This window comes from Dendronephthya gigantea, unplaced genomic scaffold, assembly GCF_004324835.1.
Source record: "Dendronephthya gigantea isolate DGI-Jeju-01 unplaced genomic scaffold, DenGig_1.0 000274F, whole genome shotgun sequence".
Classification (NCBI taxonomy): Eukaryota; Metazoa; Cnidaria; class Anthozoa; order Malacalcyonacea; family Nephtheidae; genus Dendronephthya; species Dendronephthya gigantea.
The window spans coordinates 82,975-104,289 of record NW_021163284.1 but is presented as its reverse complement, the minus strand read 5'-3'; the positions used below and the strand labels follow the sequence as shown (position 1 = coordinate 104,289).

General features: G+C 37.6%; 2 protein-coding genes and 1 pseudogene across 9 annotated transcripts in view; 2 read left to right on the top strand and 1 right to left on the bottom strand.

Annotated features, from left to right (window-relative positions):
- The window catches only part of LOC114541205 (E3 ubiquitin-protein ligase parkin-like), a 65,869-nt gene extending 57,755 nt beyond the window's left edge, over positions 1–8,114 (top strand). For 7 of the 8 annotated variants that reach the window (XM_028561189.1, XM_028561187.1, XM_028561185.1 and 4 more), the window contains 9 exons: positions 369–478; positions 644–730; positions 1,082–1,191; positions 5,036–5,181; positions 6,154–6,215; positions 6,348–6,485; positions 7,050–7,151; positions 7,263–7,386; positions 7,886–8,114. In XM_028561189.1, the coding sequence (XP_028416990.1) occupies positions 369–478; positions 644–730; positions 1,082–1,191; positions 5,036–5,181; positions 6,154–6,215; positions 6,348–6,485; positions 7,050–7,151; positions 7,263–7,386; positions 7,886–7,992 (986 nt within the window). In that variant the 3' untranslated portion in view covers positions 7,993–8,114. The remainder of the gene's footprint in view (positions 1–368; positions 479–643; positions 731–1,081; positions 1,192–5,035; positions 5,182–6,153; positions 6,216–6,347; positions 6,486–7,049; positions 7,152–7,262; positions 7,387–7,885) is intronic. The other variant, XM_028561183.1, reaches the window with a different exon arrangement.
- Positions 8,115–9,752: 1,638 nt separating this feature from the next.
- Positions 9,753–14,525, bottom strand: LOC114541212 (macoilin-like). Its single transcript, XM_028561195.1, has 10 exons — positions 14,328–14,525; positions 14,044–14,185; positions 13,799–13,925; positions 13,516–13,645; positions 12,765–12,831; positions 12,565–12,658; positions 11,726–12,141; positions 11,504–11,580; positions 10,967–11,152; positions 9,753–10,557 (listed from the first exon to the last, which is right to left on the bottom strand). The coding sequence occupies exons 1-10, from the start codon at positions 14,408–14,410 to the stop codon at positions 9,897–9,899; spliced, it is 1,983 nt and encodes a 660-aa protein (XP_028416996.1). The 5' UTR covers positions 14,411–14,525; the 3' UTR covers positions 9,753–9,896.
- A 370-nt stretch (positions 14,526–14,895) lies between these two features.
- Positions 14,896–21,315, top strand: part of LOC114541210 — an 81,576-nt pseudogene continuing 75,156 nt past the window's right edge.

Genomic DNA, 21,315 nt, shown 5'->3' with positions numbered 1-21,315 from the left:
TAGCTTATCCTGAATCCCCTATACCCTTCCCTACTAGCATGCCCCTTTCTAATATGCCTCTTCTCTAAAAACTCTTTTCCCAATTAACCCACCCCACCCTTGCCCATACCCCCTTACCTGGATGTCCTCTAATACAGTACTGTACCACTTTTCTAATTGTCTGTCTCCAATAAACCCCTATCCCCAGCTTGATACCCTTGCATTTTTCTCATGGAGAAAGCTGCATGGGTAGGGGTTTCTCTACCCTGCCTTTCCCCCCAATCTTATTATACTTTATCCATAAAGCCCCACCCTCTCTTTCTAATAATCTCGTCTCTAACACCAGGGTTCGTTTAACAATCCATATTTTTCGTACTCTCTCATCTCAGGCAAGCAAAGTTTCTTCTTTGTTTATTGTAAAACTTGCAAGAAACTAACACGAGGAAAATTGCGATGTCGATGTTCAAATTGCAAGGAAGGAAGCTTTGTTCTATCACAGGTATTTACTGTTTCCTTATAAACAACTTCTAAAAAATCTCCATCAGATTTATATTTAAACTTTATAAAATGTCGACATTGTTACAACTTGTTTGCAAGCTTGCTGCGAAAGCTTTTGAATGTCAACAAACATCTTGTTTACACAATATTTATGGTTTCTTGCAAGGGTCCAAATGGTTGGGACGATGTATTGATCAAAGGCCGCATGCAGGGACAATGTGAATCCAATACAAACTGTCAGGGAAAAACAGCTGTAAGTTATCCACCTATCAGACCTAAAATACAATAGTGGGTCACATCTAGGTGCATTGCAAGCTAATGGGTTGACAAGAGACACTGACAGATAGTTTTGTTAACTTATTAACTGACAGTACTCTTCCACTGATGAGTAAAATCATCTGACATTAGAAAGAGTAAAATACTAAAGTAGGTCACATCTGGGTGCATTGCAAGCTAATGGGTTAATAAGAGACACTGACAGATATTAGTTTGTTAACTTATCAACTGACAGTACTTTTCCACTGATGATCGAGTAAAATTATCTGACAATAGACAGGATAAAATACTAAAGTAGGTCGATCACAAACTTCTTGTTCTTTCATAGGAATTTTATTTCAAATGTGGGGAACATCATGGAAGAGATGAACAGGCGCCGTTATCAATGTTGAAATCTAACATCAGAAATATTCCCTGCATCACATGCTCTGAAATATCGTAAGTTTACCCTTTCATTTTATGTCTCCTCTCAGAAATATTTATCCTTCTGGGAAAGTTGAATTTTTTAATCCAAACCGCAGTTAATAGAAATAATAACTCTGATCCACATGGTCAATATTTAATCATTTTTTTCGCTCATGCGCCTACCTATTGTTTGAATTCTTTTATTTAATGTTTCATTTTAAACCTTCCTGAATGGAAATATCTATTTCATACATTTGTCATTGTTCTTTAATACATAATTTTATAAGAACTGGCTCAATCACAAAAATACAAATCAGTATATGTCTGACAATCAACTTAGAATGCTACAATCTATTTTTATAACTTTGTGAAAATCTTATAGTTCATTTCAATTGTTCATAATATGTAAGGAGTTTTCACTTAATACCTTACATATTGTTCACACAACAACAGCAGTGGGCCACAATCTTGCTTCAGACATTTCTGGAAGTTCTTCCCAAGAATACCTTTCAAAGTTGAAACCTTCGACTGACGTTAGCATTGCTTGCTCACTCTCCCCTCCCAGGACTACAATGTTGTTTTCAATAACAACTGCAGTACATCCCCTCCTCTTACATCTCATTGATGGCAGCATGTGACTTTGTTCTGTCTTGACATTGTAAATGATAACTTTATCTAATAACTTGCCGTGTTTGTCAATGCCACCAATAACAACAATGTTGTCTCCCCATCTCACAGTTGCCATAGCACTCACTTCATATGGTAGTGGTGACAACTGTTTCAGCTCATTCTTTTTTATATCGTACAGTACGACACTGCTAAGGTTGCCTTTGTAACTGCTAATTGTACTTCCACCAACTATCAACAAATTATCATCAAATATTTCCATGCTGTGACCTTGTCTTGGTTCTGGCATTCTTGATAAGGTCTTCACAGTATAGGGAGGAACAAGCTGGACTGCCCTGGTCAAGTCAGATAAACCATTTCCATTATCACCTCCAGAGACTATCAACTGATCATTATACAGCACACTGCTGTGGAATATTAATTTTTCAGGTAGTTTAACAGGACAGTCACTCCAGTGTGTTGAGAGATCAACGTTTGGGTCAATATTCATTCTAATCATATCATCAACAATGTCAGACCAACCACAGGTACCCCCAGCTATAGTCATATGATTGTTATAAATAAATGAAGTCGCTCCATAACGATCCTCTGGCATTGATTGTAATGGCGACCATGTTCTTTGACGCCAGTTAAACATCTCTACAGAGTTAGTTACAACATCTCCAGCAACAATTATATTTTCGTTATCACCACTTGGTCTATTTCTTACTTTTCTTGTGTTTTCTTCTATCTTGCCCTCCATCGTGATAAGAACATGCTTCATTTCATCAAAAGCTCTGACAAAAGCTGTTTTCAATCCTTTGACTTCGTTGTTAACCGCTTTGAGTTTTCCTTCCATATCTGCGACTGTGCCGGTGGTATTTCTTGTGATATTTTTCTCTAAATTTGTTATTTTAGTTTCAACTGTTTTATTTGTTACCATATTCTTCTCGATATTCGCCATTCTTTCCTCCATATCTGCCAAAGTTTTCGTTATTTCTCCGCACGAGTGACACTTCAACTTTCGGAATTCACAGACTTCACTTTCATGGTGAATAAGATCACGCTTGTTGACAATTAAACCACAGCCTTGGTTTGTACAAACAGCTGGTGTATATCCACATGTATCTTCATGGCGGTCAAGATGCTGTACTTCTACAACTTCTTGACAACCTCTGTCGATGTAAACGCAACGAATTTTTAACTCATTTATAACATCTTTTACCATTCTATTTGGTTCGGTCAAAGTCTCTACGGTCAGTTCATCAGCACACGTTGGACATGTTTGAGAATTTTCGAGATGTTTCGTAATACAACAACGGCAAAAACAATGTTGGTTCTTCGGACACAGGACAGGCTCTTTCAAAACATTGAAACAAATCTGACAAAGGAAATTTTGACTGACTTTGGTCTCGAAGCGTTGTTCATCGTAGCCTTGTATATATGAAGCCATATTTCACGTCGTCCTTGTGTCGTAATAATAAAACAAGTTCTGTGTTGTTTGTCGCTCTGTAGTATAAACCTCGCTGTATAGACTGAATATAGTAGATACAGTGTTCGTTCTTGAAGATGTCTGTGTTTGTATTTTCTTGAAATCTTTGCCAAAATGATCAGTTTATGAAAGCAAATATCTCTTCCTTATAAAGTTTTGCATAAATGATATGCTTTGCTGACAGAGGAATTCCTGGAATTTGGGTGTTTCCGGAATTGCCTCAACACGCGCAAATAGCTCAGTGGTTGCAAGCACTGGAGCCTAATTTTAGCAAATTGGAGGCTAAAAAAGCTAATTTCTCCGTACTTTTTATTAGCCAAGATTTTCAAAATGACAACACTTTAAACAGAACTATAATGGCTAGAAACAACACACTAACACTGAAAATATTCAAAGTCAAAATATTCAATAGGTTTTAAAAAAAACCCCCAGCTATATTATTGGTCCTTTGCAGAACATCTATAACAATAACAGTTGTGATGTTGCATTACAAAACTATAACAAAAGTTTGTGGTGAGGGTCCCATCATGAAATAACAGTTAAATTTTTAGACAACAAAGCTTGGTTTAAACATTGATGTAGCAGGATTGTATATTTATAACTGAGTATAGCCATAGGCCATAGCCACAGCCCACAGTTGTCAACCCGCGTGTACTGTTTCTAAATATTAAATTTTCCCTGTTGAGATAGCGTCTTCATCAGGGGAAACAATATCATCTTCACTTTTAAAATACTTTTGCGTTTGGGACCAGAGATAATGCACTGGAGCATCGTCGTCAAACATCACGTCTACATCATCTTTGTTTAAATTCTCGTACACGCGACAACAACATTGATTTCTAGAGCGTCTCGGGTAGCTACAGTCTGTGAATTTACAACCACGATTGTCCTCGCACAATCCAATCGCTCGAATAGCTTTTGTTATCGGATATTTGACTCGCCTCTTCACTCTGACAACAATCTGAACGCATAAGGGTTTGCCACAACCGTTTGTGTCGCTTGCTTCTGCACGAGATATACTTTGTATCGATATAAAACTACAGTCCTTTTGTAATTCGATGCCAAGCGCTCGTTTATTTTGAATTATTGCCCTGGCTGAACCAGCACATTGCGTGCGAATTTTCTGAATTTGCCCAGAAGAACCGCAATGGTTTAAAGTTTTCACCAATTGCCATCGCTTTAAAGATTTTCCAGTGTAATATAAAGGATCCATTTTGAGACAAACTCTTTTAAAGTTCTACAACCGAATTGTTGTTTATTTCGTCTGCTCAAAGTGATTCGAAGGCCACAAGTAAATTGATACTTTGTAACTTTCAACGGGGGGGGGGGTGGGGCAATACGTGAAAATTAGCTCTTTTAAAACGATATTTTAATACAAATTAAAATGGTTTTAAAACAGTTTCATAGTCATACGTCGAGCAGAAATGTTATTAAATTGATTTATTTAATAAAATTCATTTGTTTATTCCATGTAATATGCGATTTATTGGTTTACTTTTAACCGCTCTCGCTCCAGTGTTCGTATAGAGATCGGTGTGCAATTTAGAGGCGGGAAACTTTCCCGCCGAAATCGAAAAACGTTCCCGCCAAATAACCGTGCTGCTTTCCGAGCCTCTCATTGGTTAAACACCCCAATTCCTGCCCTCTGATTGGTTGAAAGCGAGCACAAGATATTTCGGTTCTTCACGTTTCTTCAAACTCCTCAAAACTTGATTTTTTACTTTTTATTTATTATTTACAACTTCTTGCGGTTAATGCTTCGTTTTTCTTCTTTTTAAGGGATGTTATTTTAGTTTTTCCTTGTGAAAGCAAGCATACGATTTGTGAGGATTGTTTTCGCGAGTATTGCGTTACATATTTGAGCGAGAGACGATTTGTTCAAACAGAACGAAAGGGATACACTATCGCCTGCCCAGGAAATTCAGGTAAAAAACAAGAATAGTCTTAGGGATTTAACCAGCGTTTCATCAACTATTATTGCTTGATCAAACGAGAACAAGAGTGGCATGAGAGTTGACAAGCGAGAGTTTACATAAGAGTTTCATCAACTATCATTGCTTGATCAAACGAGAAAAAGAGTTGCATGAGAGTTGACAAGCGAGAGTTTACATGAGAGTTTCGTCAACTATCATTGCTTGATCAAACGAGAACAAAAGTTGCATGAGAGTTGACAAACGAGAGTTTACATGAGAGTTTCATCAACTATCATTGCCTGATCAAACGAGAACAAGAGTTGCATGAGAGTTGACAAACGAGAGTTTACATGAGAGTTTCATCAACTATCATTGCTTGATCAAACGAGAAAAAGAGTTGCATGAGAGTTGACAAGCGAGAGTTTACATGAGAGTTTCGTCAACTATCATTGCTTGATCAAACGAGAACAAAAGTTGCATGAGAGTTGACAAACGAGAGTTTACATGAGAGTTTCATCAACTATCATTGCCTGATCGAACGAGAACAAGAGTTGCATGAGAGTTGCCAAACGAGAGTTTACATGAGAGTTTCATAAACTATCATTGCTTGATCAAACGAGAACAAGAGTTGCATGAGAGTTGACAAGCGAGAGTTTACATGAGAGTTTCATCGACTATCATTGCTTGATCAAACGAGAACAAGAGTTGCAAGAGAGTTGACAAGCGAGAGTTTACATGAGAGTTTCATCAACTATCATTGCTTGATCAAACGAGAACAAGAGTTACATGAGAGTTGACAAGCGAGAGTTTTCATGAGAGTTTCATCAACTATCATTGCTTGATCAAACGAGAAAAAGAGTTGCATGAGAGTTGACAAGCGAGAGTTTACATGAGAGTTTCATTAACTATCATTGCTTCATCAAACGAGAACAAGAGTTGAACCAAGACTGATTATAAAATACTTATTTTTATACTTATTTTTAGATGATTGTCGCGCGGCCTTTATCAGTGATCCACATCACTTCCGGTTGCTTGGCGATGAACAGGTACAAATGCTTTTCAAATTTAGATTTTTTTTTTACAAAATTTAGTTTAATCAAAGTATCCATTCCTCCTCAATCTCCACTGCTCCCATTCGAAGACTGACCTGAGCCACACTCCTTTTCACCGTTTTCTAGTATGAACGTTTCCAGACATTTGCCGCCGAGGAATGTGTCCTTTTAGCCGGTGGGGTACTTTGCCCAGGTCGGGGATGTGGACAGGGTATATTTCCCCCACAAGGGCGCCGTCGAGTAACGTGTGAACATGGGTGTGGGGTAAGTGTATACTGTATACTGTCTTTGTTTATTTACACTGGATGTCATAGCTCTATCAGTTCTAAACTGTTCTTCCTAGAGGTCCAGTAAGGATCATCTCTTATTGATCCAGTGTTACTACAGGAGGAAACCTAAATTAAACTAACTTTATTTATACTGGATAGCTCTATCAGTTCTAAACAGTTTTTCCTAGAGGTCCAGTAAGGAACATGTCTTATTGATCCAGTGCTACTACAGGAGGAAACCTAAACTAAACTAACTTTATTTATACTGGATAGCTCTATCAGTTCTAAACTGTTCTTCCTAGATATCCAGTAAGGATCATCTCTTATTGATCCAGTGTTGCTACAGGAGGAAACCTAAACTAAACTAACTTTATTTATACTGGATAGCTCTATAGGTTCTAAACTGTTTTTCCTAGAGGTCCAGTAAGGATCATCTCTTATTGATCCAGTGTTACTACAGGAGGAAACCTAAACTAAACTAACTTTATTTATATTGGATAGTTCTATCAGTTCTAAACTGTTCTTCCTAGAAGTCATTATTACCTTTTTCACATTTTAGCTTGTGTTTTGTCGAAATTGTTCACGGCCCTACCATGAAGGAGAATGTCAATCAAGTGAGGCTACCGCTGGAGCATCTGCTTCTGGAAACACAGCAGCAAACGTAAGTCTTTATCCAATTTGCCCCTGACCTTATAATCTTCTCCTTTGGTGTCTGGAGTAACCAAGTGGTGATAAAATTATAATATTAAGTTCTTCTATTTTTCTGTTTTAGAGGTTTCAGGTCACTGAAGCGAATAATCAACGAGCAAGATGGAACGAACAATCTGAAGCCCATATAAAAAAGAGCACTAAAAGATGTCCCAATACCAAGTGCAATGTTCCAGTCGAGAAGAACGGTCAGTTAAAATTAAGATGTTTAAAACTGATAGAGCCAGTTAGTTCAGGTTTTTTGCTGTACTACACTAGATCAATAAGAGATGATCCTTACTGGACCTCTAGGAAGAACAGTTTAGAACTGATAGAGCTATCCAGTATAAATAAAGTTAGTTTAGTTTAGGTTTCCTCCTGTAGTAACACTGGATCAATAAGAGATGATCCTTACTGGACCTCTAGGAAGAACAGTTTAGAACTGATAGAACTATCCAGTATAAATAAAGTTAGTTTAGTTTAGGTTTCCTCCCGTAGTAACACTGGATGAATAAGAGATGATCCTTACTGGACCTCTAGGAAGAACAGTTTAGAATTGATGGAGCTATCCAGTATAAATAAAGTTAGTTTAGTTTAGGTTTCCTCCTGTAGTAACACTGGATCAATAAGAGATGATCCTTACTGGACCTCTTGGGAAGAACATTCACTATGCAAACTTTTAATTTGATTTTTTCAATATTTATTCAGCGGGTTGCAATCATATGACATGCTCAAGATGTGGATTTCACTGGTGCTGGATTTGTCGTGTTCCTTGGGACAGGAAATGTCAGAGAAACCATTGGTTCAATCATTGAGACTTAAGGTTAGATTCAAACTTTCAAAGCAACTTTATAACCTCGAAATCCGAATGAAAATAATCGCAGGACCATTGCATAATTTGTTTTAATGTAATCCAGAGCTTACGGCTACGAAATCTGGTACCACTCACTATACGAGATTTTCTTAGTCGATTTTCCGCCGGTTTCAGCCTCATTAGATTCCGTTTTGAAGCGGATATTCATTTAAAATATATCTTGTATGGTCGTACTAGGTTTCGTAGACGTAGCGAAGCTAAAAGTTCCCTGATAACTAGCTTGGTCCAATTCACTTCTGAGGTATGGAATGTAGTCTGTTTTCAGTCTGTTGTTTGATAAAGCAGCACTGCAATGGCTTCAGTGCATTTGCTGCCCCATAAACATCACAAGACAACAGACTATAAAACATCCATCAGAAGTGAATAGACACTTCTCGAATTTGCTTCAGTGCATGCAGAACAATAGCTTGGAGACGAGGCGGGCGATGTAATCTATTGTTTCTGGGACGGTTTTCACTGCCCGAGAATAAATTCGGGACTGAGTGTCTATTAGATCGAACAAAATTGGATCGTGTTAACAGATGTTGAGAATTGAGAATAAACATCACAAGCTAACAGACTGTAAAACATCGATCAGAAGTGAATTGGATCAAACAAAAGTGGATCGTGTGAACAGACCTTTAGTTGATAACTAACTGCACATGTAAAGACAATTTGTGTCAATTATTTAAATTTTTTCAACGAGATTTCACGTAAGTGTTAACGCACTCTAAATTCACGCATAATAATAATTAGTAATAAATTTCTTCTTCATAATTTTAAGCAAACAAGAAGACAACAAAACTGTTAACTTTTGTTTTTTATTCATTTTTCTGCGAATGCAACATTGAACTGTCTCAGTGTACTTAAAACATAGAGCTACTACGATATCATTATACGACCAAGTATTTCAGCTACAAATGTACTAAACTTTTCAACAGAAAGTCAACTAAATCCCTTTGAAATAACCTCGCAACTATAATGTCCATAATTCTGTTCACGCGAGCTAGATGGCAAAGGCCTAGATCCAAGTTATTTGAGAGAAACTCTTGTTCTCGTTTGATGAAGCAATGATAGTTGATGAAACTCTCATGTAAACTCTCGCTTGTCAACTCTCATACAACTCTTGTTCTCGTTTGATCAAGCAATGATAGTTGATGAAACTCTCAGTAAACTCTCGCTTGTCAACTCTCATGCAACTCTTGTTCTCGTTTGATCAAGCAATGATAGTTGATGAAACTCTCATGTAAACTCTCGCTTGTCAACTCTCATGCAACTCTTGTTCTCGTTTGATCAAGCAATGATAGTTGATGAAACTCTCATTTAAACTCTCGCTTGTCAACTTTCATGCAACTCTTGTTCTCGTTTGATCAAGCAATGATAGTTTATGAAACTCTCATGTAAACTCTCGCTTGTCAACTCTCATGCAACTCTTGTTCTCGTTTGATCAAGCAATAATAGTTGATGAAACTCTCATGTAAACTCTCGCTTGTCAACTCTCATGCAACTCTTCTCGTTTGATCAAGCAATAAGGGTTGATGAAACTCTCATTTAAACTCTCGCTTGTCAACTTTCATGCAACTCTTGTTCTCGTTTGATCAAGCAATAAGGGTTGATGAAACTCTCATGTAAACTCTCGCTTGTCAACTCTCATGCAACTCTTGTTCTCGTTTGATCAAGCAATGATAGTTGATGAAACTCTCATGTAAACTCTCGCTTGTCAACTCTCATGCAACTCTTGTTCTCGTTTGATCAAGCAATGATAGTTGATGAAACTCTCAAATAATTTTATTTCACTCAAAGAAACTTACATCAGGGTCTTAGGTCCTTGCTACCGCGCTCGCGTGAACAGCCCCGAACCTGGATCTACAATAAACCATTCTTCGCCTTGGGGATGAAGACAGAACCATTAGCAACGTCCTCGTGGTCGGCCAAGGGCGGTGGAGGTGGTGAGTGGTGGCTACCATACACCTGCCCCGCGTCCCCGTTTGCACTGAGGGGCATCACGGCCATCACCTCAGCAATCCTTGCTTTCAAATTCACTATCTCTTGTTCCTTGCTAATCAACTGGCCTTGCGAGATCTCAAGTCGTCGACGCGTCTCTCCCAGGGCTGAAAATAGATCCAACTTCAGGCGTGTCTCGGAACTCAAGCTGTTCTCCAAATGCGTATTCTTGCCACGAATCTGAGCTAAGGTCGACATCAACGCCTCCGTCTCCTTTTTCAACTGGATGTTATCGTTTCCATTCGTTTTCGCTTTGAGCGTTTCAATCTCTCTCTCCATGGACCTGATCTTCTCGTCTTTCTCGTGAGCCCGCGCTTCGAGTTCCACTCTGCGCGCGTTGCAATGTTCGTGGATCGCGTTCTCCTCGCGCGACTGACGGAATTCGTCGGCTTTCGCTTTCTTCCGTTCTTCACGAAGCTGGGAGTCCGTCAACTGTCGGGCGTCGCGTTCCGATTTCAGTTTCCGTTCCAAGGTTGCGATACTGTTGCGATCTTGCTGACGGCTAGCGGTTAACGTTTGAATCCTGGAGTAAAGATAAAGAAAGTAAATCGTATTGCCCAAACTATGAGGGTTATCTTCGCCAATATCGCTAGGAAACAATGTCTCCTGGTTTGTGTCAGTGGTTTGTGTACCTTCATGAAATATGTCTAGAAAACAATGTTTCCTGGTTTGGTCCACCTTCATGAAACATGGCTAGGAAACAATGTCTCCTGGTTTGTCTACCTTCATGAAATATGGCTAGGAAACAATGTCTCCTGGTTTGTGTCAGTGGTTTGTGTACCTTCATGAAATATGTCTAGGAAACAATGTCTCCTGGTTTGTCTACCTTCACGAAACATGGCTAGGAAACATGTTTCCTGGTTTGTCTACCTTCATGAAACATGACTAGGAAACAATGTGTTCATTTCAGAAAAGTTTTTGTATGTACATACTTTTGTTGATATATTTCATTATCATTCTTCAACTGATTCACTTCAAATTTCAGGGATTTTTCGTTCGAAGTAACAGTCTGCAACTGCGTTCTCATATCTTGTTCACTATGACGACTGCTTTGCAAGTCTTGTCTCGCCCGTTTGAGATCACTTTCCATCTGGTTCAATGTGCTTTCTACCCGTCGTCTAGACAGTGGAAGAATGGAATAATTTAACAGATAAAGGTTTAAATAGTTTAGTTTAGGTTTCCTCCTGTAGTAACACTGGATCAATAAGAGATGATCCTTACTGGACCTCTAGGAAGAACAGTTTAGAACTGATAGAGCTATCCAGTATAAATAAAGTTAGTTTAGTTTAGGTTTCCTTCTGTAGTATCACTGGATCAATAACAGATGATCCTTACTGGACCTCTAGGAAGAACAGTTTAGAACTGATAGAGCTATCCAGTATAAATAAAGTTAGTTTAGTTTAGGTTTCCTCCTGTAGTAACACTGGATCAATAACAGATGATCCTTACTGGACCAATAGAGACAATACCTAGCACTCTTCTCCTCCTTCAGCTGTGTCAGTAACAAAGGTTTCACATCACCAACCACAGAAAGATATTTCGTTTCCTGAGAAATTGTTTGAATTTTAGCTTCTGTAATTATGTTCAATTTTGTTAATTTTTATACCAAATATTTTGCCCAAATCCTAGAACATTTCCATGTTTATATAGCCAATGCTGCGTATCTTAATACAAAAGATTAACAAATATACCTGTGTTGTTTTCGTTTGATTATCCTTCTTACTAGAACCATGACCGCTTGAAGAAGAAGTGTTCGAAGACTCTCCACTGTCCGAATCATCTTCAAATTCTCCACCGTTAACAGCTCTTAGTGGACTATTGTGCTTCAGTGGTCGGGTATGACCATTCGCTAAACGACCATCTGGTTCGTTTTTGTTCTCAAGTTCGTTTAAATTATGGTCCTCGTTAAGTTTCTTCGACGACGAAGCTGCGGATACCTTAACGTTATTCCTACTTGATTTCTCGTTAGTAACAGTCTTGTCATTATTCTGACTATATAATAGTTCATTGTAACTTTTATTGACGGAACCATTACTCAGAGCTTGACAGCTGGCTTTCCTAGCTGGTGGGCTCACTGTCTCTTCAGGAATTTTGTCAATTGAATTTCCTGGAAACAGAAAAAAAACATTAGCTTGCAATGCACCTTGCTTGACATTTTACTCTGTCTAATGTCAGATGATTTTACTCATCAGTGAAAGAGTACTGGCAGTTAATGAGTTAACAAAACTATCTGTCAGTGTCTCTTGTTAACCCATTAGCTTGCAATGCACCCAGATGTGACCTACTTTAGTATTTTACTCTGTCTAATGTCAGATGATTTTACTCATCAGTGGAAGAGTACTGTCAGTTAATAAGTTAACAAAACTATCTGTCAGTGTCTCTTGTTAACCCATTAACTTGCAATGCACCCAGATGTGACCTACTTTAGTATTTTACTCTGTCTAATGCCAGATGATTTTACTCATCAGTGGAAGAGTACTGTCAGTTAATGAGTTAACAAAACTATCTGTCAGTGTCTCTCGAATGGTACCTTTGACAGTATTTTCCACATTCTCCGTAGGTAATGATTGGTTTATCAACTCCATATAAAATTCATTCTCCTTGCTAACTTGTTGAATTTTACGCTAGAAAAAGATTTACAAAGTCTAATGAATTCAGTGCTAGATATCGAGACATGTACAAGTAACTACAGCAGGTAAGTAAACTGTAAAACCAAACTGTGATACCAACCTGTCGTATTTTATAACCTACGTAACTTTTCACACCATAACCCAGGGTTACAACTGGATAACCAATACTATAAATGGCAGTATGGTAGTTAGTGGAAGAGTACTGTGAGTTAATAAGTTAACAAAAATATCTGTCAGTGTCTCTTGTTAACCCATTAGCTTGCAATGCACCCAGATGTGGCCTACTTTAGTATTTTACTCTGTCTAATGTCAGATGATTTTACTCATCAGTGGAAGAGTACAGTCAGTTAATAAGTTAACAAAACTATCTGTCAGTGTCTCTTGTTAAACCATTACCTTGCAATGCACCCAGATGTGACCTACTTTAGTATTTTACTCTATCTAATGCCAGATGATTTTACTCATCAATGGAAAATTAAGTACCGACAGCAGTTGTAATCGAAAACAGATGGCAAAAAATCCTGTATATAAGACTATTCAAATGCCCTGGGCATTAATATTGCAAGCCAAATGAAGACAAAGGCAAATTTAAATAGTCTCATAAGATCAGCTGCCCTGGCAAAAATTAAAAACTCTTTGTAACTTTTTAGCAGATATCCCACGAACACAAAAGTTCATTGTCTGCATTCGAGACCTTCCAAAAATCGCCCGACTTCAAAACCATTAGCAAAACTTCATCATTCTTCCTTTTTGGGACGGCAAAACATCTCAAATTAATAAACGTGCCATTTTAAAGGCTGTCGGTAAATTTATAAACATGTAATTTACAAATGTTAATATTAATACAGTACCAATGAGCTGCAAAAGGTCGACATAAATCCAAATGAAATGGCAGATTTTTCAACTCCTTTAAACGAACAGATGCTTCGACGTAGATAAACAACAGCCACATTGAAATCGTAGGTAATCCCAGGCCACGATCTATTGTAAAAGAAGGAGAAATATTGATTTTTTTCCAAGACAAGCGAAGCGAGACGTCTCTCAATGTAAACATTCAACCACCACACAAAGAACTGGGTTTCATTGACGGGGAACCGCAAGAAATTGAATTAAACAAGTGCTTTAACTATCTACCTGTGTGCCAAACGAATTGTACCCAAACGTAGGTACTCGCGGCGAAAAACAGCCAGTGAATTGGCAAAACCATTAAACACACAACGTCCGAACACAAAGCCAATCCCAAGAACAGCAAAGAAAAGACCTTTGTAAAAATAGCAAAAACACACGCGATCGAGCTCGGATACTGCAGGAAATATCTCGGGGAAAATATCGCGAGAACTTGCAAACCGTTAGCTTTGTTTAAAATGGTTTATATTTACCAATCCTTGGTACTTGAATGAATCGTAAGCGCTCCGCATTAGCAACCAAAATGGCCAAAGATATTCAAAGCGAAACTCCAGTAAGAAGTCCGCTGTTAGAACCAGAATCCAAACGACAAAGAACTTCACGTAGATGAACAAACTAGGAGAAGAAATAACTCATGTTAGTCGGCGCTTAAGATGCGAGTAATAACAAGAGATCAAAACTAGATCTATCTCAATTTGCCTTCAATCAAAATATATAATATATATTGCAATATGTCTCGGTCGGGTTTTAAACTCACCTGCCATAGACGGATTCGGTTATTTTCGACCGTTTCAAAGGCCTTCGAAGCTTCGAGGTGTCAACGCGTCTCTTAATCGACATAATCCGTTTCCAAAACGTGGAAAAATAATGATTTTCTCGAGAGAAATAATACCAAAATGTCCTATTTTTAAATGATAGAGATCAAACTGTTTTATAAGATTTTGTCTACTCTTCAAAACATTCAACTGCGCGTGCGTGACCGCGCGTCCCAAATGAACCCTAGGGCGAAATTTCTTTGAAATTCCTGTTGTAACAATTATTATCAACTCAAAAAGTTACATATTAACTTTAGTTATAACCCTGTATGAAGATAATTAGGGTAATATTCCAAATCCACTAAGTTAATCCTTAATCTAATCCTTAAGGATCGGCGAAAATTAGGATCGGATTTAGGATTAAAGCTTATGATAATATTCGTGACTTTTGGACTATAAAATTACCACATTGAAGATGATTTGAATATATGTAAATGCCAAAATATACAAGTCTTAACTGTCTTTTAGCTTTCAGCGTTTTTCTTGTCATATTATCAAAGCCATTACTAAATAAACCTTTGTGTTTACTTGCGGTAAAATGTCTAAAATGATTTCAAAATAAACAGCTCGAGCTATCAGCCTATCATTATGGAAGATATGTGTTGGAATGAAATATACTAGTATAAATTGGAACGATACTAAATAAGGATATTTTAGAGATGAGCTGGTCAGCTGGATTACAAAGATTTGTATGATTAGGACGGTATGAAATAATTTTATAGGCTTCAAATAAGACCAATTCTTTACTAGACTAACGTTTTTTACTTGGACAATATTTCAGATGCTTTTCCAGCTGAAATGAACATTTGAAGTGAAATTCAAGGTCGATTGGAAGGGAACCATTTTGTTTGCAACTTTACAACTAAATCCATCCAGTGTCACAATGAGATCAGTGACACCTTCAAATCATCCGGCGGGTTATTCGGGCTGGCTTCAGGTTGGGGCATTCGCATTCGAATGGACTTTGGCACCCATAACAAATGCACGTGGATTTGTTTACGATCGGCGAGTAAGGAACTATTCACAGGGTCACGGAATACAAAGCCTGTTGACACTTGTAAAAGAAGGCTGAATTTATCATTTGTGGTTGGAGATCATGGCTGCTCAGAGAGACTGCTATGGTTTTCCGAAAGCGATCGGCCTTTACTCACCAGAATTCGAAAAATCCTCCTGTGGAGTCGGATTTATAGTGAACATCAATGGCCTAAAGAATAATGAGGTATTGTGCAGGATGCCGCTTAATAATCTGAGCTGTATTGATGAAGCTTTTGGCCGCTTTTTCTTGTATTTATTTTGTAGTAAATTATCCGTTAGTAAAATATATATGAAAATGTAAACAAATTGGGAATAAAAACGGTTCTATTTGTTCAAAATGTAGCAAACCTTTACCATAAAACTTTGATAAACTTGTGCTAGATTTTGGAGCGAAGACGTGTCGCTTGATCGCCGTTTTTTATACTCCAAAGAGCTGCTCAAAGGTGACGCCTTCATTTGGTGTTCAAGTGATATAAACTGCTTTATTTTAGTTCAAAAACGGGTCGAAATTATCCCTTATTTTTAAACATATCCGCGTTCTAATTTCGATCAATCCGGACTTAAAATCTGTGGAACCCAGCCAAAAGTAGCAAATTTAAACACACCGAACTTAAGCTGGAATATTGGATTTATAGAAGCTGAAAGGCGTCTTTTAAAACAGTCAAAAATCAAATATGATGCTAATAGCTTGGGCTTTGAAGCACAAGTTGTTTTCTTACCTATAATTACTAAATAATGAGCGGCTTCCTCAGCCGTGAAAGTATGGAATCTTTTAAAGAGTTTTCAGGCGATATTTGGGCTTATTTTCGAATATAATCATTACATTGAGTAAAATTACAGAGTCCGGATAATTTACTACAGGTAATTTGATAATAATACGTACAAAAATGCGAGATATTTTCAAATTTAAATTAGACAAACTTGAAGATGAATTAACAGCTCGCCGCCTCATTAAAGCCGCGTGTCTTAAATTGTACGTTTAAGTAGTTGAATAAAACAAGAAATATAAAGCTATTTTATTGCGTCTGGAAGCAAATTTACACCGTGAAATATCTTATGAAGACATCATTTTTGTTCGACCGTGTAATTGGATTTTTTTATAAAGAAGATTTCAACAAAATCTTAGTCTTTTATCGTTTAAAAAACAGCCCATTAATGGACGCATTTAGATCTTGAGATTAATATGGTTTCATATCAATGATTTAGATCACTCAAAGAACTGCGTGGTCGTTATTTCGAAGAACACTTCGCTCGGAAAATATCGAAATATTTTATTTTGAATTGAGTTTACTCAAGCCGAACGTATTTTTTATAAAGAAAACCTGCAATTATGCTGGTAGACAACTATTTCTTTGAAAATCTGATAACCTGCTACGTATATAGCGGTGGGGGAAGGGAAGGGGGTAAGCTCTCCTTGAAATAAGAGAAGGGGGCAACCTCTCCTTGAATAAGAGAAGGGGGAAACCTCTCCCTGAAGTTAGGGGAGTGGGCAACCTCTTGCTGAAGTAAGGGAGGGAGGCAACCCCTCTGTGAAAAAAAAGAAGGGGGCAGTCTTGCCCAGAAATAGGGGAAGTGGGCAATCTTGCCCTAAAATGAAGGAAGCAGGCAATCTTTCACTGAAATAGGGGAAGGAGGCAATCATGCCCTGAAATAAGGGAAGGGGGCAATCTTTCACTGAAATAGGGGACGGGGGCAATCATGCCCTGAAATAAGGGAAGGGGGCAATCTTTCACTGAAATAGGGGACGGGGGCAATCATGCCCTGAAATAAGGGAAGGGGGCAATCTTTCACTGAAATAGAGGAAGGGGGCAATCATGCCCTGAAATAAGGGAAGGGGGCAATCTTGACTTGAAATAAGGGAAGCGAATAATCTTGCCCTGAAATATGGGAAGGGGGGAACCTCTCTCTGAAAATTCAAACCTGGTGTATAACCTCACACACAAATACACCCTAAACACTCAATTTAAAATCATTACACACCTAGGCATATATAACTGGAAAATAAATATAGTTATCGACACTAATTCCTTAAAAGAACTTCCCGGGCAATGAAATATATTGTGTATGGGGTGGTTTTCATTGCCGATAACAATTTTGCGAAGTGCATGTCTATTGAAAGAATAGTTTTTATTAGAAATGACATATATTCCTCACTCATCTCATGTGATATCAGCCCATAACTCCTGGCATTGCCGAGTCAATAACCGACAACTCAACATGGTTGTTCAAAATCACTCGGCTTAGTTTTGATATGTATTTCTTTCGGCACAGATCATTCAAGAATCCCTGGTTATTCTAAATCACATGAGCCATCGCGGTGGTTGTGGGTGCGACCAGTTCAGTGGTGATGGGACAGGAATTATGACAGCGATACCTCATGAACTTTATCTCAAGATTCTCAGGTGGAAATTAGGATTAAAGCTAGGATTAGGGATAGGATTAGCGATAGAATTAGGGATAAGATTAGCAATAGGATTAGGGATAGGATTAGGGATAGGATTAGGGATAGGATTAGGGTATGAACTAGATTGTGTATTCAGATTAGGGATTTGCTTGGGGATTGGATTATGAATATTAATTTCAGGTGGATTTAGAGTTGGATTAAATATTGGATAAGATTCAGAACTTGCAATTGGATTAATTAGATTAGTATTAGCATATGGATTAAATCAGTTTCGGATTAGGGATTAGATTCAGATCAGATTAGAGTTATTAATTAGGAAGTGATGAAAATGAGCAATAAAATATTGAATTAGAGTTTGGATAAATGAATTTAGCTGGAGCAGGGATTTAAAGTTGAATCAGAATGATTATATGAGATTTATTTCGTTTGAGCTTAGATTAGAGATTGGATTAGACTTAGGGATTAGAGAGAAAATAATGGTAAATTACTTTAGCATTGGAAATAGAATTTACCCCATGGGTGTGGTCATTTTATTGGTAGCTGAATAACGATGACCACAAATACTTTATAGAGATGAAGGATTGGACATAACCCTCCCAGAACCAGGGGAATATGCCACTGGATTGTTTTTCATTCAAAATGATGATCAGCAGGTATTTACTATATTGGGAATAATCATTCAGAGGCAAGATCTTCAAGCGCCAGTCGCCAGCGAATTCGTAGGCGAATCTGTACTAATGGAGTTATCCACTTTTTTAGATCTCCGTCTGTAAGGAACATTTTGAAAGACTAGCGGACGAATGTGCGATCAAGGTAAAGGCTTGATTTCTGTGAAGATTCCTCAAACGAGGGCAAGAGTTGCATGAGAGTTGACAAGCGAAAGTTTACATGAGAGTTTCATCAACTATCATTGCTTGATCAAACGAGAACAAGAGTTGCACGAGAGTTGACATGCGAGAGTTTACATGAGAGTTTCATCAACTATCATTGCTTGATCAAACGAGAACAAGAGTTGCATGAGAGTTGACATGCGAGAGTTTACATGAGAGTTTCATCAACTATCATTGCTTGATCAAACGAGAACAAGAGTTGCATGAGAGTTGACAAGCGAGAGTTTACATGAGAGTTTCATCAACTATCATTGCTTGATCAAACGAGAACAAGAGTTGCATGAGAGTTGACAAGCGAGAGTTTACATGAGAGTTTCATCAACTATCATTGCTTGATCAAACGAGAACAAGAGTTGCATGAGAGTTGAAATGCGAGAGTTTACATGAGAGTTTCATCAACTATCATTGCTTGATCAAACGAGAACAAGAGTTGCATGAGAGTTGAAATGCGAGAGTTTACATAAGAGTTTCATCAACTATCATTGCTTGATCAAACGAGACTGAGCAAGAGTTGCATGAGAGTTGACAAGCGAGAGTTTACATAAGAGTTTCATCAACTATCATTGCTTGATCAAACGAGAACAAGAGTTGCATGAGAGTTGACAAGCGAGAGTTTACATGAGAGTTTCATCAACTATCATTGCTTCATCAAACGAATTTCAACAGGTTTTGGGATGGCGCGAAGTTGCAGTAAATTGGAAAGTTCCTGGCCCATACTCGCATCTAAAGAAACCAGCAATTGAACAAGTTAGTCGCTTAATTGAATCCTCCAATGTCCCCTGTTAACCCATTAGCCTCCAACCTATTCATATTCCCGCCATTTTACTCATCAGTAAAAATAATCCTTTGAAAATCATTCCCCGTCACGTTTGCATTCTCGTAACTGGCTGGAAATTGTTTCCTGCAGGTATTTGTCACCAGCAACCATGACACAGAAACGTTTAGGAAACAGGTCTGTTTTCATAATAATGTTCTTGTATCGAAAATCATGTGTTTCACTATTGAATCGGTTCACGTTGTGTTCACGTGAATCCCACGTGCAAAAGTTCAAGCATCTATAGATGATAAATATAGCCATGAAAAGCTCGAAAACTTTGTAAGCGCGCACGGAAATAAACTATAATGACGTCAGACGTGGAAGCCGGATGTTACACGAAGTTTGGCTCGTTAATTTTGCAGAGCCAATCAAAATTCGTGTAAGATCAGATTTTCCCGCGTTTGACGTCATTATGAGAAAGAACAATAATTACTACCTTTGGGTTGAAATTAGCAACGATTTTGATATAGGAAATTTTCAAACTTTCCAAGGCTATATTTTCTTCTTTAAACAACATGAAACAAACAAAGTATTTGTCATCTCTTTCCAGTTAAATGATCCAACTTCATCCCCTCGCTTAGATAAATAAAAAAAACTAACTTGGAGCCGGTTGTATCAAGCCCGTTTAGCTTAAACGATGGATAAGTCAAAATTAAATAACACTCTTACATCTCTCTTGAATGAGTCAACTTGAATATTATGCACTGAATATGTAGTTGTAAACAGTATCTTTGTATCAAGGTTAAAAACATTTAGTTTGCTTGTTGAATAAAACGATAGACTGGCTTTCTATTTTGAACTTATCCACCGTTTAAGCTAAACGGGCTTGATACAACCGGCCCCTGTTGTGCAAATTGTTAAATTTTCACCGACTTTGTAACTTAGTTGATATGACTGCCCCCGTGAAATTGACTTAGATGCAAAACTGTATCTTTCTTAGGTTTTTTTATTACGAAAGATGGCAAGCAGTCATATTCCAACAGTTTGCGAGCGATTTTATATCTGCAGTTTGTCCACGGAGACCATTGTTTACAAGGTAAAAACACGGGCTTACAATTTCTTTGTTGAAGATTGTGAGGTTAGATTAGCAATTAGGATTAGTAATTAATCGTCTAATACAGAGTTGCAAAAAGAGTTCAACCTTCCTCTGGTAGTATTTCAAGTTTGACGTTAGGTCACTAAGTCAAGTAGCATCCAGCATAAAGAAATATTTGTTTTTTTGGTACATACATGTGATGAATTAGAGTCTTTAATTTCGAACCTTCCTCAAAAACCTCATTCAAAGCAAACCTTCCTTCGGGTGGTACCCGCATACGTACCCGCAGCTTTTTTGCAACTCCGATCATATGCTCCGATCTAATACCAAATTAAGAATTAGGATTAAGATTAGTAATTAATAATCTAATACCTCATAATAATATCCCAATACATATATTGTTAACTTTCGACACTATGTACAATAAAAAGATAAAAAGGCGATTAAAAGTACTAGTTTCGTCCTTCGGACCTTTTTAACATTTGTTTACTATATGGCGATTTGTTGAAAAGGTCCAAAGGACGAAACTAGTACTTTTAATCGCCTTACCTTTTATCTTTTTATCTTTTTATTGTACATAGTGTCGAAAGTTAACAATATATGTATTGAGATATTATTATGAGTTTGAGCAAAACTTTCTTGGCTGCAGCAACAGATATATCTAGACATAATCTAATACCAAATTAAGAATTAGAATTAGAATTAGTAACTAAATAATCTAATACAGAAACGGCTAGCAAGATGCTCT